This window comes from Globicephala melas, chromosome 2 (assembly GCF_963455315.2).
Source record: "Globicephala melas chromosome 2, mGloMel1.2, whole genome shotgun sequence".
NCBI classification, from domain to species: domain Eukaryota; kingdom Metazoa; phylum Chordata; class Mammalia; order Artiodactyla; family Delphinidae; genus Globicephala; species Globicephala melas.
In genome coordinates, this window is record NC_083315.2 from 3,893,272 (window position 1) to 3,913,666 (window position 20,395).

The 20,395-nt window shown below is 43.6% G+C and overlaps 2 protein-coding genes across 26 annotated transcripts in view; one reads left to right on the plus strand and one right to left on the minus strand.

Moving 5' to 3' along the window:
* NSUN6 (NOP2/Sun RNA methyltransferase 6) overlaps nucleotides 1-20,395 on the plus strand; it is a 178,245-nt gene that overhangs the window by 106,772 nt on the left and 51,078 nt on the right. For 14 of the 19 annotated variants that reach the window (XM_060292144.1, XM_060292147.1, XM_060292048.1 and 11 more), the window contains one exon: nucleotides 5,530-6,037. The exons of 1 other annotated variant lie outside the window; for it this stretch is intronic. The gene's annotated coding sequence lies outside the window, so the exon portion shown is untranslated. Of the gene's footprint in view, nucleotides 1-363; nucleotides 1,417-5,529; nucleotides 6,038-18,342; nucleotides 19,927-20,395 lie in introns of those variants that run through there. 4 more of the 19 variants (XM_060292071.1, XM_060292078.1, XM_060292102.1 and 1 more) reach the window with 3 other exon arrangements.
* The window catches only part of CACNB2 (calcium voltage-gated channel auxiliary subunit beta 2), a 403,112-nt gene that overhangs the window by 21,947 nt on the left and 360,770 nt on the right, over nucleotides 1-20,395 (minus strand). For 5 of the 7 annotated variants that reach the window (XM_060292019.2, XM_060292021.2, XM_060292032.2 and 2 more), the window contains 5 exons: nucleotides 19,725-19,801; nucleotides 14,519-14,652; nucleotides 10,749-10,829; nucleotides 10,235-10,293; nucleotides 1,297-1,406 (listed from right to left, as the gene is read on the minus strand). In XM_060292019.2, the coding sequence (XP_060148002.1) occupies nucleotides 1,297-1,406; nucleotides 10,235-10,293; nucleotides 10,749-10,829; nucleotides 14,519-14,652; nucleotides 19,725-19,801 (461 nt within the window). Of the gene's footprint in view, nucleotides 1-1,296; nucleotides 1,407-10,234; nucleotides 10,294-10,748; nucleotides 10,830-14,353; nucleotides 14,374-14,518; nucleotides 14,653-19,724; nucleotides 19,802-20,395 lie in introns of all 7 variants that reach the window. The other 2 variants (XM_030832369.3, XM_060292042.2) reach the window with 1 other exon arrangement.

Below are 20,395 nucleotides of genomic sequence, written 5' to 3' on the forward strand. Positions count from 1 at the left end.
AAAATTTATAAGAATAGAAACCTAATGCCCAGTAAGTTACATGTGTAACAGCGATTAACCTAAAACTTCAAGCAGGTGCCAAACGGATGAAATAGTTGCCAAAGCTCTTTCACTTGATCAAATCAGAGCGCGATAACGCACAGCGTTCAAACGCAACCCTGTAGACACGTTAACTGAAATCTCCAAATTGTTTTTACAAATGAAACAAAAATATGGCTATCAATATTATACAATTATAATTCTTGATATAATTCAAGTATTAAGGGATTTGGGATCATAGTCATTATTTATGGAAGTCACACTATGTTTAATCCTTCTAATAATCCTACAGTTAGTTACTACTCTCTCTCTCTTGCTGTTTAGATGAAGAAATGACACCGTATACAAGCCCCATGTACCTGTCCTTTGAAGTCAAAGGCTTTTGCTTCAGTCTCCAGGCCTCCCTTGAGTCTCTAAAGGCTGGCTCAAGAGTTAATCATTAGGAATGTCAAGATGTGAAAACAAAGGACAGCTGTTAGGCTGGAAAACTGGTAACAATTTAGACTATAAATCCACCACAGAGTCATCAAACTCCCAGTTCCCTCAAAAATAGAGATAAAGGCCTGACACACATCCCTTAGTTGTTTTTAAGGAAGCAGACCCCCTCCGGATGAAAACTGCTGACAGCAAGAATGAGAAGGCTGAAACCAGAAGGTTGATGGTGCTTGAAGCTTGATGCCAACCAATCCAAGAATTGTGCATGAGCCGATCACACACCCTAGGGCCCCCTCCCTCACACTGCCTTTAAAGCCCCCTCCCTGGAAGCCATTGGGGAGCTCGGATCTTTTGAGCATGAGCTGCCCGTTCTCCTTGTTTGGCATCCTGCAATAAATGCGGTACTTTCCTTCACCTCAACCTGGCGTCAGTAGACTGGCTTCACTGCATGCAGGCGAGGGGACCCAAGTTTGGTTCGGTACCAGAAACTGGGCCTTAAAGAGGCTGATGACATTGCTTGTGGTAACAATGATGCAAAGCCAGGAGTTTTTAGAGTCTGCAGACACCAGGGCTCATGTTCGTGAAAACACAGCCAAAACACTCATGCTGACAGCCTGTGGAATTTTTAACTCAAAACTTTCAAAACAAATCCTTCCATACCATGAAATCACTAAGACGGCAGCAGTGGCTACTGGTGACACGTGTCTGTAGTGTCTCTGCGCTATGACACATGGAATTATTATCTAGTTAGACCTGCTCACCAGCAGCCTCAGGAGAGAAGGGTTTAAATGGCTTCAGCTCACTGGCGAAGCACACACTTACCTAAACTTGACCTTGTGTTGGATCTCTCTATTATGGCATGTTTACTGGGATTGTTCAAGACAGAGCGTTTGGCCAGCGAGATGTCAGCGGTGACCCTTGTGATGGAAATCCTGTTGGGGAAAAAGCAACAGAGGACTCTGAGGTTATTCATTGAATAAAGGGGGACAGAAGTGCATGCCCCAAACTCATCCAAGTATTTTATACACACACACACACACACACACACACACACACACACACACATACACACACACATACATACATACACAGTGACCATATTTTCAACCCAAAAAATGTTGGGGCACTTAATCATTCATTTTTTGAAAATCCTGCACCTACCTGACTTAGCATCTGCTGGTTGCTTATGAAGTGCCAGGCACGCACCCTGCATTACCTCATTACCCAGACCACCTCATTAAATCGCTCCAAAACTTTATCTATTTAACTTTGTTAAAAAATTATTTATTTGTTTTTATTTTCGGCTGCCTTGGGTCTTCGTTGCAGTGCGCGGGCTTTCTCTAGTTGCAGCGAGCGGGGGCTACTCTTCGTTGCGCTGCGCGGGCTTCTCATTGTCGTGGCTTCTCTTGTTGCGGAGCATGGGTTCTAGGCACGTGGGCTTCAGGAGTTGTGGCATGCGGGCTCTAGAGCGCAGGCTCAGTAGTTGTGGTGCACGGGCTTAGTTGCTCCGCGGCATGTGGGATCTTCCTGGGGCAGGGATTGAACCCATGTCTCCTACATTGGCAGGTGGATTCTTAACCACTGCACCACCAGAAGAGCCCTATCATTCCAAAAACTTCAGCAGAGAGGATATCCTCCCACGTTTGCTGATGAAAAAAAAGTGACCCATAGGTAGATTGTTTCTCCGTGGCTATATATTTATGAAAAGTGGTGAAGCTGGGATTTGAACCCAGAACTACTGAGAGCCTATATTCTTAGGCCCTGTGCTATAATCCCTCCCACAGTATGGTGCTGTGATAGCCATGAGGAATAAATAAGAACAAGACAAACAAGGTCTTCCTCAGTGCTGAGAGTCTAGTAGCAGATATGGGTCATAAATAAGAAAAGAAATTAATAAAATGATTACAGGTTAAGATGGCTGTTCTGAAGAGGACACAGGGGGTGCTGTGACAGACAGTCATGAATTGTGGGGGTCATTTTAGACAGGCTCAAAATGAGAGCAACAAAATCTGGGAGCTGGAAAGAGTAGATGACTTAGACTGGAGACTTAGCCGAATAAACAAGCCAGCAGTAGGGAAAGTGCGGAGCAAAAGAGAGGACTCACAAAACCTCTGAAGAAGAAGGTGAAGGGGGGACTAAAAACAAGAGATTTGGTTAGAAGTCTGTTTCACAGTTAGATCCCTCCACCTCCCCTCCACTACATCAAGCCACAAGGTGGCCATCCTTTTCCCGTGTGGTGTGAGACCATAAGTTTAGTCTCTCTAGGCAACAAAACAGAGGGCATCTGACCAGGGGATGCCACACAGAGCAGGGACAGAGAGAAGAAAGGATGCTAAATGTTGAGCCCCTAGCCCTCTTCCTCATCCTAGAATTTTGGTAGCCAAGTTTATATCCTCCAGGTGTCAAGAATGGAAGATTCTTCTCTGGGGAATCTGACCACCAAACAGAAAAGACCCAAAGATCAGGACTTTGGTGGTTTCCTATGAAGATCGTCCAGTGAGGTTGTCCTACAGGGAGACCCAAAGGGGACAAGCTGTACCTATCAGCACAGAATTTCCTTTGATGCCCTGTTCTTAAATTTGAGCACAGCAGTGTTCCTTGGGCATCTTAGGGAAACTTCTAACATGAAAGACCAAAACAAACAGAAAAAAATCAACTATGACTAACACCTAAAGTTGAAAGCTATGAGATGATTATATCTACAAAACCAGAACAAACTTCTATATAAAGACTCAGACTAAGAAAGAGTTTTTGGAAACTAAAAATATAACAGTAGAAATGAAAATTCAAAAGAGGGGCTTAGAAGACAAAGTTAAGGAAATCTGCTAAAGAGTAAAACAGAAAAGACAAACTGATGGAAAATCAGAGAAGAAAGGCATAAAAACTAGAGAATTACCCAGGAGGTTTAACTTCCAAATAACAAGAGTTACTGAAAAGAGACAATAAAGAAAACGCAAGAGAAGTAAAAAAAAATAAAATAAAATAAAAAATCTAGAATTAAGAGTTTGATTTTCCAAATGGAAAGGGGGAGTCCAGCACAAAGGATGAAACTTCCGCATCCAGACATATTCTTATAAATTTCATGACGCTGGGGACAAAGAAAAACCTAAAAGCTTCCAGAGGAAAAGGCAGGTCCCATACAAAGGTTCAGGAATGGAAATGCTTGTGCTTCTCAACAGCAAGAATAATTAACACAACACTGTAAATCAACTGCAATAAAAAAATATTAAACCTGAAAACAAAACAAAACAAAAAACACAGCAACAATGGAAGACAGAAAGCAATGGAGCAAGAATCCTTGAAAATTCTGGGGGAAAATTTTCTAATCAGAATTCCATAACTATTTTAACTATCAATTAAATGGGAAGGTTGATCAAAGGCACTTTAAGACATTCAGGGTCTCAAAAAGTTTTAATGTCCTCTTTCTAAGGAAACTGTTGGAGGATGTTTTTGACAGAAACGATGGGTGTAAGCCTTGAAAGAGATCAAGTGATCTAGGAAAAACGGGTTCACACCCCAAAAGAAGGTGAAAGGCATCCCAAGGAGAATGAGATGTCTCCGAATGACAAATGTGCACTCAGCACAGAGACACACCATCCAGACCCAAGCAGGGCAGAACGTTCCTGGAGAGAAGGTTCAAAAAGGCACAGCTGAGGGACTATCGGATGTGTATGAATATATCGCGAGGAACTTGAGACAACCAGGGGAGAATGTGGGGCTTGACTGGTGCCCACTATATAGAAAATTAAGCACGTGTAAAAAGCAAAATTATTAATCGCACAGAAACCACAAAGAAAACACACAAGAAAAAAGTAATGTGAGTATACAACATGGCTCACTGAAATTGTATTTACATGGTCATCATGCATCCAGTATACGGGACCAGCCAAAATTATGCTTTAACTGTTGGGAGACTGGAGGATGAGACGGATGCAGGTGCGTGTATGTGAGAGCGAAAGGAGGAATATGCACGAGAGCGCTAAACAGTCTTCACGGCAGGAAGCCCAGAGATAATGCCTAGCAGTGAAAACTCAAGCAGCAAATGAAGCACACGATTTAGAGGCAAGGAATAAATACCAAGAGATCCAGTTAAAAGAGTTAAAACTAGTTGCCCTCTGAGAGCAGGACATTCAGTAAAGTGTGGAAAGGAATCACTGGCTTTTGCAAAAAAAAAGAAAAAAAAAGGAAACGATCTCTTGATCTATATACTGTAAAATCCATCCTTTACTGTGTACACATCCCTGAATTTGGGCCAATTCATAAAGTCCTGTATCCACCATCACATTCATGACGCAGGACAGTTCCATCGCCTGCCCCACCCCACCCCTGTCAACCACGGAGCTGTTTTCCATCCCTGTGGTTTTGCCTTTTCCAGAGCATCACCGTAGCCTTTTGAGCTGAGCCTCTTGCACTTTGCATAATGGATCTGAGATTTGTCCACGATGTTGTGTGTATCGATAGTTCATTCCTTTTTATCACGGAGCGGGACTCCTATTTACAAAAAGTAAGTCTACTTGATTAAGCGTTTTGTACTTTGATGACAGGATTACTGAACGTGGAAAAAACGATAACCAGAAAAGAGATACTAAACACATCAACTTACACATATTTAGTTTCATTATGACTTCCCAAGGCATTCCCAAGTGAAACCAGACTGCTTACGTGGTTCGCTCTGTAGGCTGTGGAAGACAGCCACGGTTCTATTGCAACTCCTTAAGTCATTACTAGAGGTTCCGCCAAAAAAAACAGACCTTGAGAGTCCTAAGGGCCAAATTCTGGGGACAATTCAGTGTAGAGGAGCAGTCCTCAACCCTCACGGTGTATCGAAGTCGCCAGGAAAGATTTTACAGTTACACGAAGTCCCATCCTAGACACTGGGTTTCGCTTAGTCACAGGTGGGATGTAAGTCTGTGGTGGGTTTTTTGTTTGTTTTTGTTTTTAAACCTCTGCAGATGATTCTAATATGCAGCCAGGGTAGATAACCACCGGTTTAGAAGAAGCTGTCTCACGTCTAAGTACATTTCCCACCTGACAAAGTGATGTAATATTTTCCAGGATGACTGATTTCCAGGAAGATTCCTTCACACAAGGTCATGGACCCATCCCTACAGAATTCAGTATGCATTCTGAACGCTTCTGTGTCGAGAGCTGACATGTTCAGAATCACTGGAGAGGACAACCGAATTCATCACTGATGGTGGCTTTCCTTCTCGCCCCCGACTTTCTTGTTAATTTACCTGTCGTGCTACTAGGTGAACAGGAAGATTGCTTTGTTCACGGGATGACACAGTTGTTTAGGGTGGATCCGACTGTAAATGGGCTCCTCTACTGCACATAACAGAAAGGATAACGGTTCATCATCTCTTCTTCGACCTGACACACTTAGTGCTATTTTAACAACCAGGACCATGACCCTGACAACTCTCCAGGGCTTCCACAAACGAACCTAACCGGGTTTCAGACGGAAAAGAATTCCTGTCAAGAATCTTTTCATCCTCAGCCCTTCCTTTCCTATTTTCTCCCTCTTGGGCTTTACATTTTTTAAAAAAAAATAAATGTTGTTTATTTAATAGATAATTCAGGAGTCATTCACTTTTCCCTTCTAGAATTACAGGTCTATTTGGAATTAGACACACCTGATACCTGGGATGAATTTCCACCCTCTGCTGCTGTCTGGTGACCAAAAGCAGACACCGAATGATTCAGTAACTCTGCGTGTCTTGCCTTGAGTAAAGGAGTTAAAGTTTTGCACGGCTTTTTGAAATTCTCCCTTATGGGCCCTGTTGCTTCCTTTGAGGATGTTTATTTGGTGATCACAGGTCTAGAGTGTTGAACCCCAGTTTTATGAGTTCAGATGAGCCAGGGCAGATCCACCCATAAAGCCATATGGAACTTACTTCTGGCCAGAAACAGAAGACGGATACAACATTGAGATATTGCCTTTGTTTGTTTCTTAAATGAACTCAATCTGGATGGCTGATACTTTAGAACATGGGTCCAAGATACACCCTATGGCTGGAATCTATCTTCCAAGTTCAAAACTTAGGTTGAAATAGAAGTGGTAAGTCAGGACACCCCACCTCACTTCCCCATCTTTGGCATTTAGAAAAGGGCAGTGGGCTAACTCAGGCACAGAAAGCAAGTGCCTATTCGAGCAGAATTTTCTGGGTCAGCACGCTCGTGTAGACAATTCCAAATGGTGATAGATGACAAAGTCAAGAATAAAGAGGCGAAGGCTCTACATGGGCCCGATTAGAGGTATGCCTTTTATACGTGGCCAGAGCCTGATGGCCTTGGATCAAGCCAAGGACCAAGCTGTGTTTCCTGGCCTGAAATAAATTATAGTTCATAAAGTTATGAAAAACCAAAGTATCCAATTAGGAGCATCTGGGTAGGCAGACTTTGATTCTAAAGTCTTTTATTGAAACATAGATTCTATTTTTTTCTTGAAACATAGATTCTACTTTTTGTTTTCTATCTCTGTCAGTCCTTTGCTTGATGACTAACAATACTTATCCTGCTATAAAAGTTGCCCTCTTTGCCCGCCTCCCCTCCTGACTCCCACTGTGGAACAGCTGGAAGAAGGACTTTGGTCCTTGTCTTCTCTGAAGGAAGAATTCAGCAAAGAGACAGTGTTTATTAGAAGCAAAGTACGTGTGGAAGAGCACACGGGCAAACTGGCCGTGAGCTGTGTGCAACTGGGGTGGCTGAGGTCGCTTATATGGGGGCAGTTTTCTGGGTTGTCTCTGGCCAGTCATCTTGCTTGTGCCCCTCTTTGGTCTGTCAAAGGGCAGCGGGCGACCAATTGCAGCTGCTCAGCCTGGGGCCTGTCTATCTCCTACCTCATGACCAGAAGTCAATATAAATCAGAAACACGTGTAGGAGCCTGTGTGGTCAAGGAAGGGAGTATTCAACTGAGAAATCTAAAAGAACAGTGCAACCTACAGATTCCATCTACTGTCCTTGTAACTGTCAGGTTGGAGAAGAAAGGGAATGCGGAGAAGAGAGGCACCCAACTTGTCTCATTAAAAATACAGAAGTATACCCTCGCTCCCTGTGCTCCCAGGTCCCTGCTAAGCTATTCTTAGTTTAAATTTGGAAGTTTCCATGTTAGACTCCAGTCCTATCTTTGGTGCTTCAGAAGTTGGCTTAACCTTTACTATGGTGCCCACTGGTTATTCGATTCAAGGCTTCCTTTCAATAGACCCTAAGTAAACTCCACGAAGCCAAGGCTGTCGTCTGATTTTGCGTCTCACGATGCTTGGCTCATAGAATATGCTCAAGAAGTATCTGCTGAAGGGATGGAGAGGCAAAGGGCTGGATTAAGTCCAAGCTGATTAACACGACACACTAAAGATGGGCCCGGCTTTGTTACCGGTCACCCCCTACCCTAGGGACTTCACCTGAAGACCTCTAGGTGGTGTCCAGGATGCACCTTCATGCCTGCACACACTTTAGACCCTCTACTGGACATGCCCTTCTCCTCCTAACTCACTGGTAAAATCTTAGGTACCATTTAAAAACCCTTCCTGGATGCTGACATCCCTAAGTCAGTGTCTTTTCATTCACTTGATATTTTACTGCTCAAGGTCTCAGTGTATGGTTCACACATGAGCTCCTCACAGGCAGACACGGTGAATGGCTTCCACATCTCTGCATCCCTCCAGCAGACGTGTTTTCGACACCCATCCATTCATTGTTCACGCTGAGGACTGTTCTAGGCCTTGAGAACTGACCACCGTTCACAAAACAGACTAAAACCCTTGCCCTCGTGGAGCTTATATTCTAATTGTGGGAGAATGACAACAAAGGAAATGAATAAATAAAACTCATGAAACAGTTACGGGGAAAAAGTCAGGGAAGGAAGAGAGAACGTGTGCTTGTGTGTGTGTGCGCGCGCACATATACCAAGGAGAACATCTGAGGGAAAGTTCCTAGCACAGGGGCTGCAAGTGCGAAGGCCCCGAGGCGGGCATGCATCTACTGTCTGGAACACTCACAGGACAGCAGGGAAGTGAGAGGCAGGAAGAGCATGAGCAAAGGGAAGTGGAGTACGAGATGCAGTCAAAGAGAGGGAGCGGGTGGGGATGTGGATGGTCAGACCACACAGGGCCGTGCAGGCCACCGGAAGGACTTTGATTTTCACTGAGGGGAAGAGAAGCCACCTGACGGATCCGAACAAGGGAGTGATGAGATCCAGCTCACAGTGTGACAGGGTCGTGAATTGAGAGCAGACTTGAAGGAAGCAAAGCTCGAAGCAAGGATACAAGTTAGGAAGCTATTTACTGCACTAATCTCGGGAGGAGACGATGGTGTCTCAGACCAAATGGATAGCAGAGGATGCGTGAGAAGTGGGGAGATTCTTGACATATTTTGAAGAGACAGACAACAGCATTTGCATGTGGAACGTAAGGGGAAAAGAACAGTCAAGGACGAGTCCATGTTCCAGGGCGGAAGGTCTTGGACTGAGAGACGAAGAGGTATGGATGGAAAGGTGGAAGACGGAAAGGGGCAGGTCAGGGATGGGGGGAGTTGGAAGGTCAAACTTGAGAAGTCCATGAGACACCTCAGTGTCAGACACCTCAGTGATGATGTTGCACAGACAGTAGGACGTATGGGTCTGGGATTCAGAGGAGAGACCAGCAAAGAAATGCTGTTTAAAAGTCCGACATCGAATGGAATCACCAAAGGAGGGAGTGTGGATAGAGGAGAGAAGACAGAGGACAGCCCTGGGCTCTCCAAGATGTCAAGCTGATGAGGAAGAGCCAGCCAAGGAGACAACGGAGCTGCTAGTCAGATAGAAGAAACCCAGAAAAGCGTGGCTCTAGAAACCAAGCAGATGAAGTATTTAAAAGAGGATGGAGTAGTCCGCCATGTTGATTAGGAGGAGGGCTGAGGATCCCCTCCTGGATTTATCAACGTGAAGGTCACTGGTGATCTGACGTGACTAGTTTGGGGTAAGTGATGGGGAGGTAACTGGAGTAGGTTCAAGAGACTCAGGAGAGAGCAAGTACACACAACTTGTTCAAGGAGAGTTGCTATAAAGAAAAGAAGGAAAACGGGACAGCTAGAGGGGCATATGAGGTCAAATTTTGCCAAAGGGGTAACAACTCCATTTTTATGTGCTGATGGTGTTTCCATTAGAAGGAGAAATACTGCCGAGGAGAGAGGGAAGGGCTGTGATAGCTGTGTTGGTGTGGGGATGGGGAACTGGGACCTAGCACCCAGGTAGGGGTCATTGCTCACAGTAACAGGAGAAAAGGCGGAGCATTCAGGCAAATACACAAGGGGGGATAGGTGTGTGGTGGGATCGCTTGGACCGTCTCCTCTGTTCGCCTCTGTTTTCTCAATGAAATAGGAAGCAAATTCCCGGGAGAGCTCGAGAGGAGAAGGGTTTGATGACAGAGGAAGTGGTGTGAAAGCCTTTTAGAAGAGTAGAGAAGTGCATGGAAGAGGCATACAGGGTATGATTTCTGGGCAGCGTTGAGGGCCAGCTGATCATGAATTTAGGGTGAGATTCGTCAGCAGGGGTTTGGCCAAGTTCAGCTTACGGATGCAGGTGTAAGAACAGAGAGCTGAGGAGGTGCCAAGCAAATAGGACAAATACTGACTGAAGCCGATCGAACTGCACGGAACTTGCTTCCTGTCACCACGGAGACTTCAGAAGTGAGTTTCCTCTTGGGATCACATGCCTGTCCCACCCAGGTTTCATCATCTTCACAACAAAAATCCACAAAACCCAGAATTCTGAAATACTCACCGCCCTTCGAATCTGTGTTTTAAAAAATCGAACAATGCCTTTTGCATCATATCTGTGACCTGCAATTGAGTAAGCAATAAGAGAATAAAATATTACTAATTATGATAAAACAATTTTACTACCCTTAAGAATGTCTGAAAACCTGGGCTTTCCATTGGGAAAAAGTAGCATGTGAGGTCGCCCCTGTTTTCCATCGCTGAGCTCTGATACAGTAACAATCAAAAAGACAAAGTTGCCCAGACTAACTCTGGGAGTGACAATTAATGACGTCGCGAGGGGTTTCAGTCACTCTCCAGTTGATACTCTCTCTCCAGACTGAGTCAACTGTAGCTCACAAGGCGACAGCCAAGAAAACAAAATAGAACAGGACAGGTAGCAATGTACACTATGGCTTGAAAACAACATGCTTTACTGCCGCAGCTCTTTTCTAAGTTCAAGAGTCAGGAGAGGGAGGTGGGGTTGCAAAGCAGTTCGGCATGCAAGGTCCAGGGTACTCCCGAGGGCAGCTACCTACCTCGTACCCCTTCAGAGAGGGGCCCACCAGGACCACAGGTCGCATAGAAGGGACCACGTCATAAGGAGGGGTGTGCTCTGTCTGCAGAGAGAGAGGAGATGCCTTCAGACGGTTAAAAGGCAGAAGGAACTCAAATCTTTTATGTATAAACTGTTCTGTCTCAACTCTGCTATACGAGGCACTACCTTTCCAGACACTTCCTTTTTTTTTTTTTTTTCCACTTGCCTCTTTTTCTAAATAAACCCAGTCCAAGACCGGGTGGGTTTATTTCCTTCACGTTTCGAAGTGACTGAGCTCTCTACAGTTTTCTGGCTCTCCTTAAAAAATGCTCCTCACGTTCCTAAAGCAGGAGGGGCCGCTTTTGAACAGAAGCTAGTTGGTAGGACAGAAACATGCCTCATGCAGGAGAGGTGCTCTTAGGCTTGACTAGAGGTTAATATTGCTTTTCAGGTGGCATTTGAGTTTTCTCAAGAGTCGCGTGATCAGACCTCACGTGGTTAATTACAAGGACAAGAATTTGGGTCTTAGATGTTGGTCTTACCTGGATAAAACCTCATTTCAAAACATTACCAAATCCTTGACAGTTTCTGTTTTGCTGTGAGAGTTTAGATGAGCCTGCATGCTTGTTCCAGTAGAGGGAATCACGATCACTCTTCACAGCTGAGGGACTCACATTTTTAGATTTTTGGTTTCTATCCCTTGGAACTTAAACACTCGAAATGTAAGGTTTACGTGCCTTGGAGGGAAGGTGGTTTCTGTGTGTGTGATAATATATCCAAGCAGGCCTCCGTGGCCTCAAAAGGTTCATTGTCATCTTGCACATCTCATATGCTTCTTAAGAACTGTTTAGGAGGTGTTTCTGTTACATAACTAATTCATGCCCTCCCACAATAATTTATTTCTTTTTTAGAAGAGCAGGGGGAGGACCTAATTTTGTAGCAATTTCTAAAACTTGCAACAATTTTCAGCTCTCCTGCTTCCAATAAAATAACGAAAATAAAGCTTTTTCCAAAAATTAGATAACTCATTTGTTTGATAATCTTAAAATTCCCTATTTTAATAGCAGAAAATGTTAAAGTGACCCCAAAAATGACTTTTTTTCTTTTTTTTAATGTAGAAGAAAGAGCTATGGCCTGAGACACTGGGATAAACAAATCATGGTGACAGGAATCTTCCTGCATTGAGGAGTGTCTGAAAAAATATATATTTTAAGAATCACACAGACCCAAAGAAAAATCTTCTCCAAACTATTTGGAGAATTTGATACAAATCGCAAATGTGAACGTCATTAGTGTACCAGGCTGTCGCATGACAGAACATGTCACTGTTGCTTAAAATGGCCCTTCACGAACTTTCTGACTTTGATCGAATTTAACTCACTGGGGGGAAGGGGGAGGGGATGAAAAAGCATTTCAAATTCAAAAGGTTCCATCTGAGCTTTTGCCAAGAGTCACAGACAATCTAATCCAAGGCGAGAAAATATTACTGTGACTGGGCTGTCAGATTTTACTGCTGAAAACTTCAGTGTTCAAAGTGAATTTTTTTTTTCTTTTTTTTTCAAAGTGAATTTTAATAGACACAATCAAGGTGGAAGACATTTTTAAACAGAAGAAAAAAAAAAAACCAAGACAAACATAATACAGTGACAGCACAAATGCCACGCAAGCACCACTCTACAAGCAACTTAAAACGTGGCAAATAATCTCATCATTGCATCTCAGGTTGTTTCTTTTGGTTTCTGAACTCTACATTGAAGCTGACCACGTCATCAGTAACATAAGAAGAATGAATACCGGTGCCGAAGGCATCATAAGCATATTCGTGAAATGATTACATTAAATTCATTCATCAAATTCATTCATGAAATTATTGCATTTATACCACCTGAGATCATGTTGAAAGTGTTTAGAAACCAAGTCCTTATAACTATGCAGTCTAAGAATACCTTTTCCACTGTTAGAAGTTGCACGCACTTTAGGAACAGCTCCCAAGAAATTTTATTTCAGGTCTTTAAATATGCAGTGGCCCAGTATTGGACGGGTCTTGGGTTCCTTTGATTTGTGACTGCCAACTAGCAAAGTGTTGCCCGTGCTGGTAAGTCAGCCTTTTTATCAGTAGGGTAGCAGAAATGACCTTATTTGATGGAATATTGGTACTCTGTGCTCTACGGATCATGACACCATCCTTTTCGTCTATCCTTTCCTGCTAAGTGTAATGTGTTCCAATTATTTAGTGGAAGAACTACGATAAACATTTTTCAAGTTCTGGAATTTAAGAGTCAGCAAACTTCAAAAACCTATCAGCAAACGTGGTTTTCGTTCCTGTCGCTGTTCTGTAAAGCCCAGAGCAGCTGAGCAAGGCTGCGTTTCTAGGTTTCTGCTGCTCTGAACACTGAGTCACCTGGCTGCACGTTTTAGCCGTGACAAGAAGACAGGACCAGAGACATGGACCCACTGTCGTGGATGGACATCCAGCTGGGGCTTTCGGTGTTCACACAAAAATCCAGGTGTTTTAGTCTGTGCTGGAGTGGCTAGGTCTTCCATGATGAAAGCAACCATAATTTACTTAAAAAATAAAACGAAACACAGTTCAGCATCGGACACCTCACTGATGACTCAGAGTTCCTCCACAGGGCAGAATCCTCGTGCGCAGAGAAGAGCTCAGGGCGTGGACAGTCGAAGGGGGAGTAGATTCTACTCCACCCCTGAGTGTCATGAGAGGTTATGCCGGACTTTGCTGACGTCACAAAGAATAACTCTAAAAGACAGCACAGCACAGCAGGCGGTGGGCAGTGGTGTGTAAAAGAAGGGAAGGAAAGAAGGGGATTGTAGGGGAGGTATCCTTAGAAAATAACGCTTTGGAGCTACAAAATGTGCTGGAGGAAACAGACTTTGGAATCAGTGGAGCGCAGAAATAGCCTAGTTTCCAGTCAGGGGACGAAAAACATCACTGGGTAGCATCTTGGTCGGCCAGCGGCACAGGCTCTACGCACGCACAGCCACCGTGCCGCCATCCGACGGGGGGATGCTGAGGTCTGAGTAACACTGGGAGAGGGTTTACATATGACAACAGGAGAAACTCAGAGTAAACCGCCAAAACAAGCCTGCAGTTTCCCACCGGTCTTGTTCATCGGCAGATTTTGCTCCTAGTGGATCAGAAGTTTAAATGCTGACTAAATTAAAAATTGAAGAATTGAAAAAAATGTTTTAGTACAAGCTATGTATCTGGATATCCTAAATCAGAATATAATGATGGTTTTAATAGGCTTGATTATCAGTTAAATTTCTGCAGCAGAGAGAGAAAGAGACAGAAGCATGCACAGGAGAGGTGCATTCCATGGAGTTGTCAGCGTTTGACGTTCCTTGAATGTTGGAACGAATGCCCTTGGGGGGGTAGATATTATTCCATCAAAAAGGCTAAGTACTGCAATGGTGATTTCACAGGTCACTCACCGAATTTAGCTGGTTGGAAATGCATGGACTCAGTTAGCGGCTTGATAGGTTCTTTTCATAGGACAGAACTGATCGTATCGAATAAAACGGTGGGATTGAATGCTAATGATGCCAGGGGCAGGATAAACACAGCTTATGTCAATGTGAACTTACCGATTTCTGCTTCTGCTTAGCTACAGCAGCATGGAAAAGAAACAAAGAATAACAAAGCATGCATGTTATTGGCTTTATCAAGGACGCAGACAGTCCACAGGACTAGAAGTGTGACGTAGTGCAGTTGGGCACGTGGACAGACGCAAGCTTGGAAGTTCATGTTACCTTCTTAAAGAAGGGCATTCTTTTCTCTTTGGAGTGGGGTGACGTTACACTGTTTGCACTGGGTTTAGGGGAGCGGTGGTTTGCTGGAATATCATTGTCTTCTGCATCTAAGCCAGTAGCATCTATGTCTATAGCTATATACAGACAAACAATTCAAAAATCATCAGGTAGACAGGAGAGGAAAAATCGGTTATCAAAAAAATAAAACGAAAAGCAAACAAAACTAACCACAGTCAAAGATCTATCATGAGTGCTCAGCACAGTAAACAAAGTACAATTTCAAGGTAAAGCACATGAAGAATGTAATCAAATCAAACAGAAAGATGCTCTCATAATATCTGTGTGCTTGGACACATCAGTTTCACGCTACATCTCTCGAGTAAGATTTTTCAGAGAAACAAGTTTTTAATTTGTAGTTTTGTTTCAAATATACTATGATATTTTCCAAATCAACTGTCTATGAGTAACAGGACAGAACACCTTCACTTCTTCCCAGAGCTTAAAGCAGCTTTCAGATAACCAGCAACTACATGGGAAACCTTTATCACATTGTGCCTCTGATATCTTATTGCGCTTGGTTTTGTGTGAAAATAAGGGCAGTGTGAAAAGGTTCACCGAAATCACAACAGGCACTTGAGGGAAAGAGAGAATAGAAAATCCTAAACCCAGCAACACAAAGAAGTTATACACAAGGCAAATGATTCTGGAGGGACCAGGATGGACCAGATTAAAATGATTTCACGATGATGTGAGCACCCCCGAGGCAGGCCTGATTGAAGACTAATTGGAAACCACTGGATCCAATGATGTCCAAATGAAATGAATCTCATACAATGATCTAAGGCGCCTCCCGATGATTTGATATAAACTCACTGGATTTACATGAGAGGCAGTTGCAGAAGGGCAGGCAGACCCGAGAGAATATGCCACCGACCTCCTCATCTGGAGAATGAGGGGTTTCGATCTGTGGTTCCACATGTTTTCAACTTTATAACTCTCGGGTCCTGAAAACAGAGCCCTGGAGAATTAAGTCTCCAGTGAAAAAAGATCCAGCATCTCACTGTGACGTTTATACTGTGCATCCACGCGCGATCACGCGCGAATTCGATCCTCGGTGGAATCAGAGCTGGAAGGCATTTGAGAAAATCAACTGCAACTCTCTTGCTTTCCAAGATCGAAAAGAAATTCTCAGAGTTGAAGGGACTTGTTTTTGGTGAAAACTTGGAATCTAGCTCTTCTGCCTCTGTGATGCTGTACGACTCTCCGGCCGAGGTCCCGCCACAATCCCGGTACGCTCATCCAATTGCCTAAGCTTCCCAGGTGGGCTCGTGTCCTCAGCGTCAGGATTCAGGAAGATATTACAGAGCTGAGCTCACTAGGAAGTTATTGTGTCCTTTAGGTGAGGTCACGTAGAAGAAGAGAGGAAGAAATCGACTCGCCCCGGGACAGCATCATATCACACATGTAGCTCTCTTAACAAAAACCACAGTACATTCAGACGTAAGGACCAAAATTACTATTGCGAAAGGACGGACGGCTCAGTGTTGCAAAACCTTAGCTTCCATTCCCTGTGAAACATAAGCTGCCCTGGTGCTCCTGACAGCCGCCTGGAACCTTTCCAAATGACTGGAGATCATCTGACAGGCATCACGTTATTTTTCAGTGTTGAAGTTATTACAGATATTAGATGATTCACTCAGCCTTTCGAAAACTAGGCTCTCCTGTTGAATTGTTCCTCTGCATTTGATTAGGTCGAATCTCTAGGATGGAGCGAACACCTGACATCGTTAGCACAGTGTTGCAAATGTCAGCTCTTGCTTGCATGAAGATGAGGTAAGAATGCTCTTTCTCCAGTGACAGTCATAACACAATGAGTTAATTTCAGGTATATAGTCAGGCATACCTAGTAGGTATGCCTTTCTCTTTGCCCCATCTATGCCTTTGCATAAGCTAAGAGGTTCCGCACGTGTTGTAGAATGGAAACGTTATGAAATGTGCCTAGTGGTTTGAACTGATGCTGACTTGCATACCACCCGATGATGCTTTTCCCTGCATCTCAATTTAGGGAGCATGTTATTCACGTCTTCCTGGGTGAGACGGAGAGGATCTGGCTCAGTTTTTCATTATCCCTATAGTATGCCTTAAGTCAAACCAAATAAGCTTCCCTTCTGGTGCTCAATTCCCATATGCTCCTACCTTTCTAGTCTTTTACGGGGCTGATAAAGGCCACATTCAAGGGACAGTCCCCTTGAGAGCCTCTCTGAAACTGAGGATACCTAATGGCCTGTCACTGTTGACAGGACCCTGGGATGATGGCAAAGTTCGTGAACTGAATTTTATGATCTGTCCATTGGGTTTTTGATTTAAAGGAAGAGTGGAAACGTGTAAAAAGGTGAGCTGTACCATTGCCCAGATATTCGGCTGCCCCCTCACATAGCCTGAGTCAGGTTTGAAATTTACCTGTATTTGGACACAAGGGCTCAAAATCCTACATTGAGGACTTTGCCGTCTACTAGTCCTGATTTTGGTTAACTGAAATCTAAAAGCATCTGGGTTTGTCCTGAGACGCAGAATCCTAAAACACTTGGCTACCTTCAGGACACGTTAAAGAAATGTACTGTGCGTTAAGGGGCGCCTTCAACTCTTTTCATAGTTCTGTATATACTTTATTAGGTTCAGATGGTTCTCCTCGTGCTGAGAGAGGTGAGATGTTCCCCTTTCTCATTTCATACTTGCATTGGCATACCTTGGCAAACCTTAGTATTTACTTGGGAAAAACCGCTTCCTTTAAAAAATAGCTTCTTTTCTTCACTAGCACGCTTTAGTTTAAAAATTATTTATTTATTTGGGCAGAGACCCTTGGGAACATTTCTTGAACTCTAAATTTAGATGTAATCTTAGACAGTTGGGTCGAGTTGAGTGGCATGCTGGGGCAGAGGGTGCGGACACACACGTGTAGGTATGCGGTACACGCTGTGCAACCAACTGCTACCTCATTCCCCGGGGTGAGGTGGAAATTTTTCCTTTTCCACCTCCTGGAGAACCTCCAGTGATATTTCCTCTGGGCAAAGGCTTCTGTTCTTTAGTCTCGCAATGAGTGAGGTGAATTGTAGGTAGGGCCTCGGGAAACAAAGATGACGATGATGATAGGGGACCTATCCACGTTTGATAGATTAGGCAGGGTTCCCTGCAGGCGGGGTGGAAGACTCTCTCTGTAGAATTTTCTGATGTCTTCAGTTCAGTAAGTTGTAGGATTGCTACGAAAGTTACAGCAGGAGCCTGAGGGGCCCATTATACATTTTGCAGTTGGTTAAAATTTCCTGTTCACTTAGTCACAGTGTTTTCTACTCTTGGGATTCAGAAAAGTGATTCCAAAGTCCTGTCTCTGTATAAAACTCAGGGAGTGAAGTTTACAATCTCTTTTTTATCTTTACACTGTGGTTTTAATTTTTTTTACCATGTCAACACTTCCACATTGTAAGGCCAAGATGATGGAGAGATTGTTTTCCGAAAACAAAAATTATCCGTGTTTTAAAGAACATACTTCGTAGTTAACTTGTCTTTTTTTAAACTGAAGTATAGTTGGCTTACTATGTTGCGTTAATTTCTGCTGTACAGCAAAGTGATTCCATTATACATATATATATATTATATATATATATATATAAAACATATATATATATTCTCTTTTATATTCTTTTCCACTATGGTTGATCTCAGGACATTGAATAAAAAAATCATCTGTATTATATGAAACTCTTAATTGAACTTGATGCTTAGGAATGCCTAACATCTGGCTACAAAAATGAAATGTTATTTTCCAGACACACTGACTTATTCTTCAGGAAGCACGTGCCAGGTCTCGTGATGTGGCCGAAACGGTGAGAAGGCTACATTTCGGTTACAGGGAATGGAAAACCCCTCCCGTTTGACGGAAGTGGGGTTGACAGTCTGGGGCCAGAGCTGCCACTTTATCACAATGTGAACTGGCGTTTTCCCATTTCTGGAGCCTCGTGACCGTCCTCAGGACTCTCCGGGACAGTTTTGAAGACACAGAGGAAGAGTATAAGGTTTGTATCATAATCCCTGCAACTCCACCCATTGGAGAAAGGGCACAGATAAGCCCCCTTTCGCCTGGGCACTCAGGGAACATCTACTCAGCCACCATCAAGAGAAGACACCAACCTCACACCGTACCTAAAGGATTTCGATGCTTCCTTTCAAACATATCATTTGACTTAGTTTGGGGCAACTTAGAATTATTGCTCGTTGTCAGTACCTGGTTTTGGAAATCAGTACACCTTCTAAAATTATTTCTGACTGTGCTCAGATTTTGCTCGCTCAACAAGTCCTCTAGTTTTTCCTAAGAAGCCCGGCATCGTCTCTGAAAGCTGCCAGCATCCAGGAACAAGGCATGATCGTCAGCAACGAGGGGGGTCCTGCTCTTGAGGCAGTCAGAGTGCAACTACGTTGTTCCTAGACTTCTCCACGGATGCGTGCTTCTCTGTCTTTGACCTCGTCCCACTTCCAGCTTCCTAGAAATCCACAAAAGCTCCACTGGCCACCCCTTATCACGTTACTCTGGCTCTCAATTGCACCTCTTAGCGAACGAAGACTCTGATCATGGGTTTTCATCCAATTTGACCAATTCGTCTCCTGTGTACATAGAACTCCAAGTTCAACACGGAATGGCAGAGTTGCCAGATTGAGCAAATACAAATTCAGTTAATGAATTTCAGCTAGACGATGAAAAATTTTTCAAGTATGTCTGGTACAATATTGACTTCTACTAAAAGTATGATTCATTGTTTATCTGAAATTCACATGTATGTTGGTGTCCTTCTTCAGCACTTTGGAAAGAAAACAGTACTCACTCTTCCTACCAGCGTGGCTGTAGTGGACTTTCATCCATTTACTGCCCATGACACTGCCGGGGACCATGGTGGTGGTCAGGGCTAGTCAAATCCGCTCACCACTTTGATCATCTAAGCAGTGAACACACTGACACCGTTTCTTTTCTTTCAAAGCCAGAAAGAAAGTTGCCCCAATGGTCCCTAACTCCAGGTGGCCACACTCATTTCTGATCCCTCTGAACACCTCAAGGGTTAACCTAGTGATTCAGTCTATGGAAACTCACACAACTAGGTAAAGACGGAGGAAAGCATGAAATGCAGTATGTACCGTTCAGCACTTACTACCTACTTACCAGATGACGGAGGTGTAGATTTTCTGGAACTAGGTACTATGTCACCCAAACTGGATGATGAATTTCCTCCTGATTTACTGGAGTAAAGCAAAAATTTATATTACAACTGACACTTATTTCGGAGATTAAAACATCTGTAATGCTCAATAAACATGATTTACTCATTATGTTTTTATTGAACTTTAAATCTGTCTTGCCTCCAAGGAGGCAAAGAGTAATTTCCCAGTGGAGACTCCTAGAGTGCTCGACATAGCCGTGTCAAGGTCTCTGTTGCAAATTCAGGGATTAATTTGAAAAGGCCCTGAGAGAATGGAAGAAAACTTGGGTATTTGCTGCAGTCCTCAAATTCTCTGCCAGGATCCCAGACAGGTAAGAGCAAAGATTTCCTCTGCTTCTTATTTTCAAGACTCAGAAGCAGTGTGCAAACCTGCAGGCTAACAGCCAAACGTCTTGTTTAATTCTTGTTGGGTTTCTGCTCCTTTGTCTTAGCTGGCTTCTTTTTTAGTGTACCAAGATGGAACGTATTCAAGTTTTTACAAGCAACCTATTAAAAAAATCCCCAACAACACACCTATGCTAAAATCTGCCAACCTTTAAGACACACGGGGGAACACGAGAAAGTGTTCTATGATTTAACCCTCAGAGTGTATCTGGAACATTCCTCAAGCATG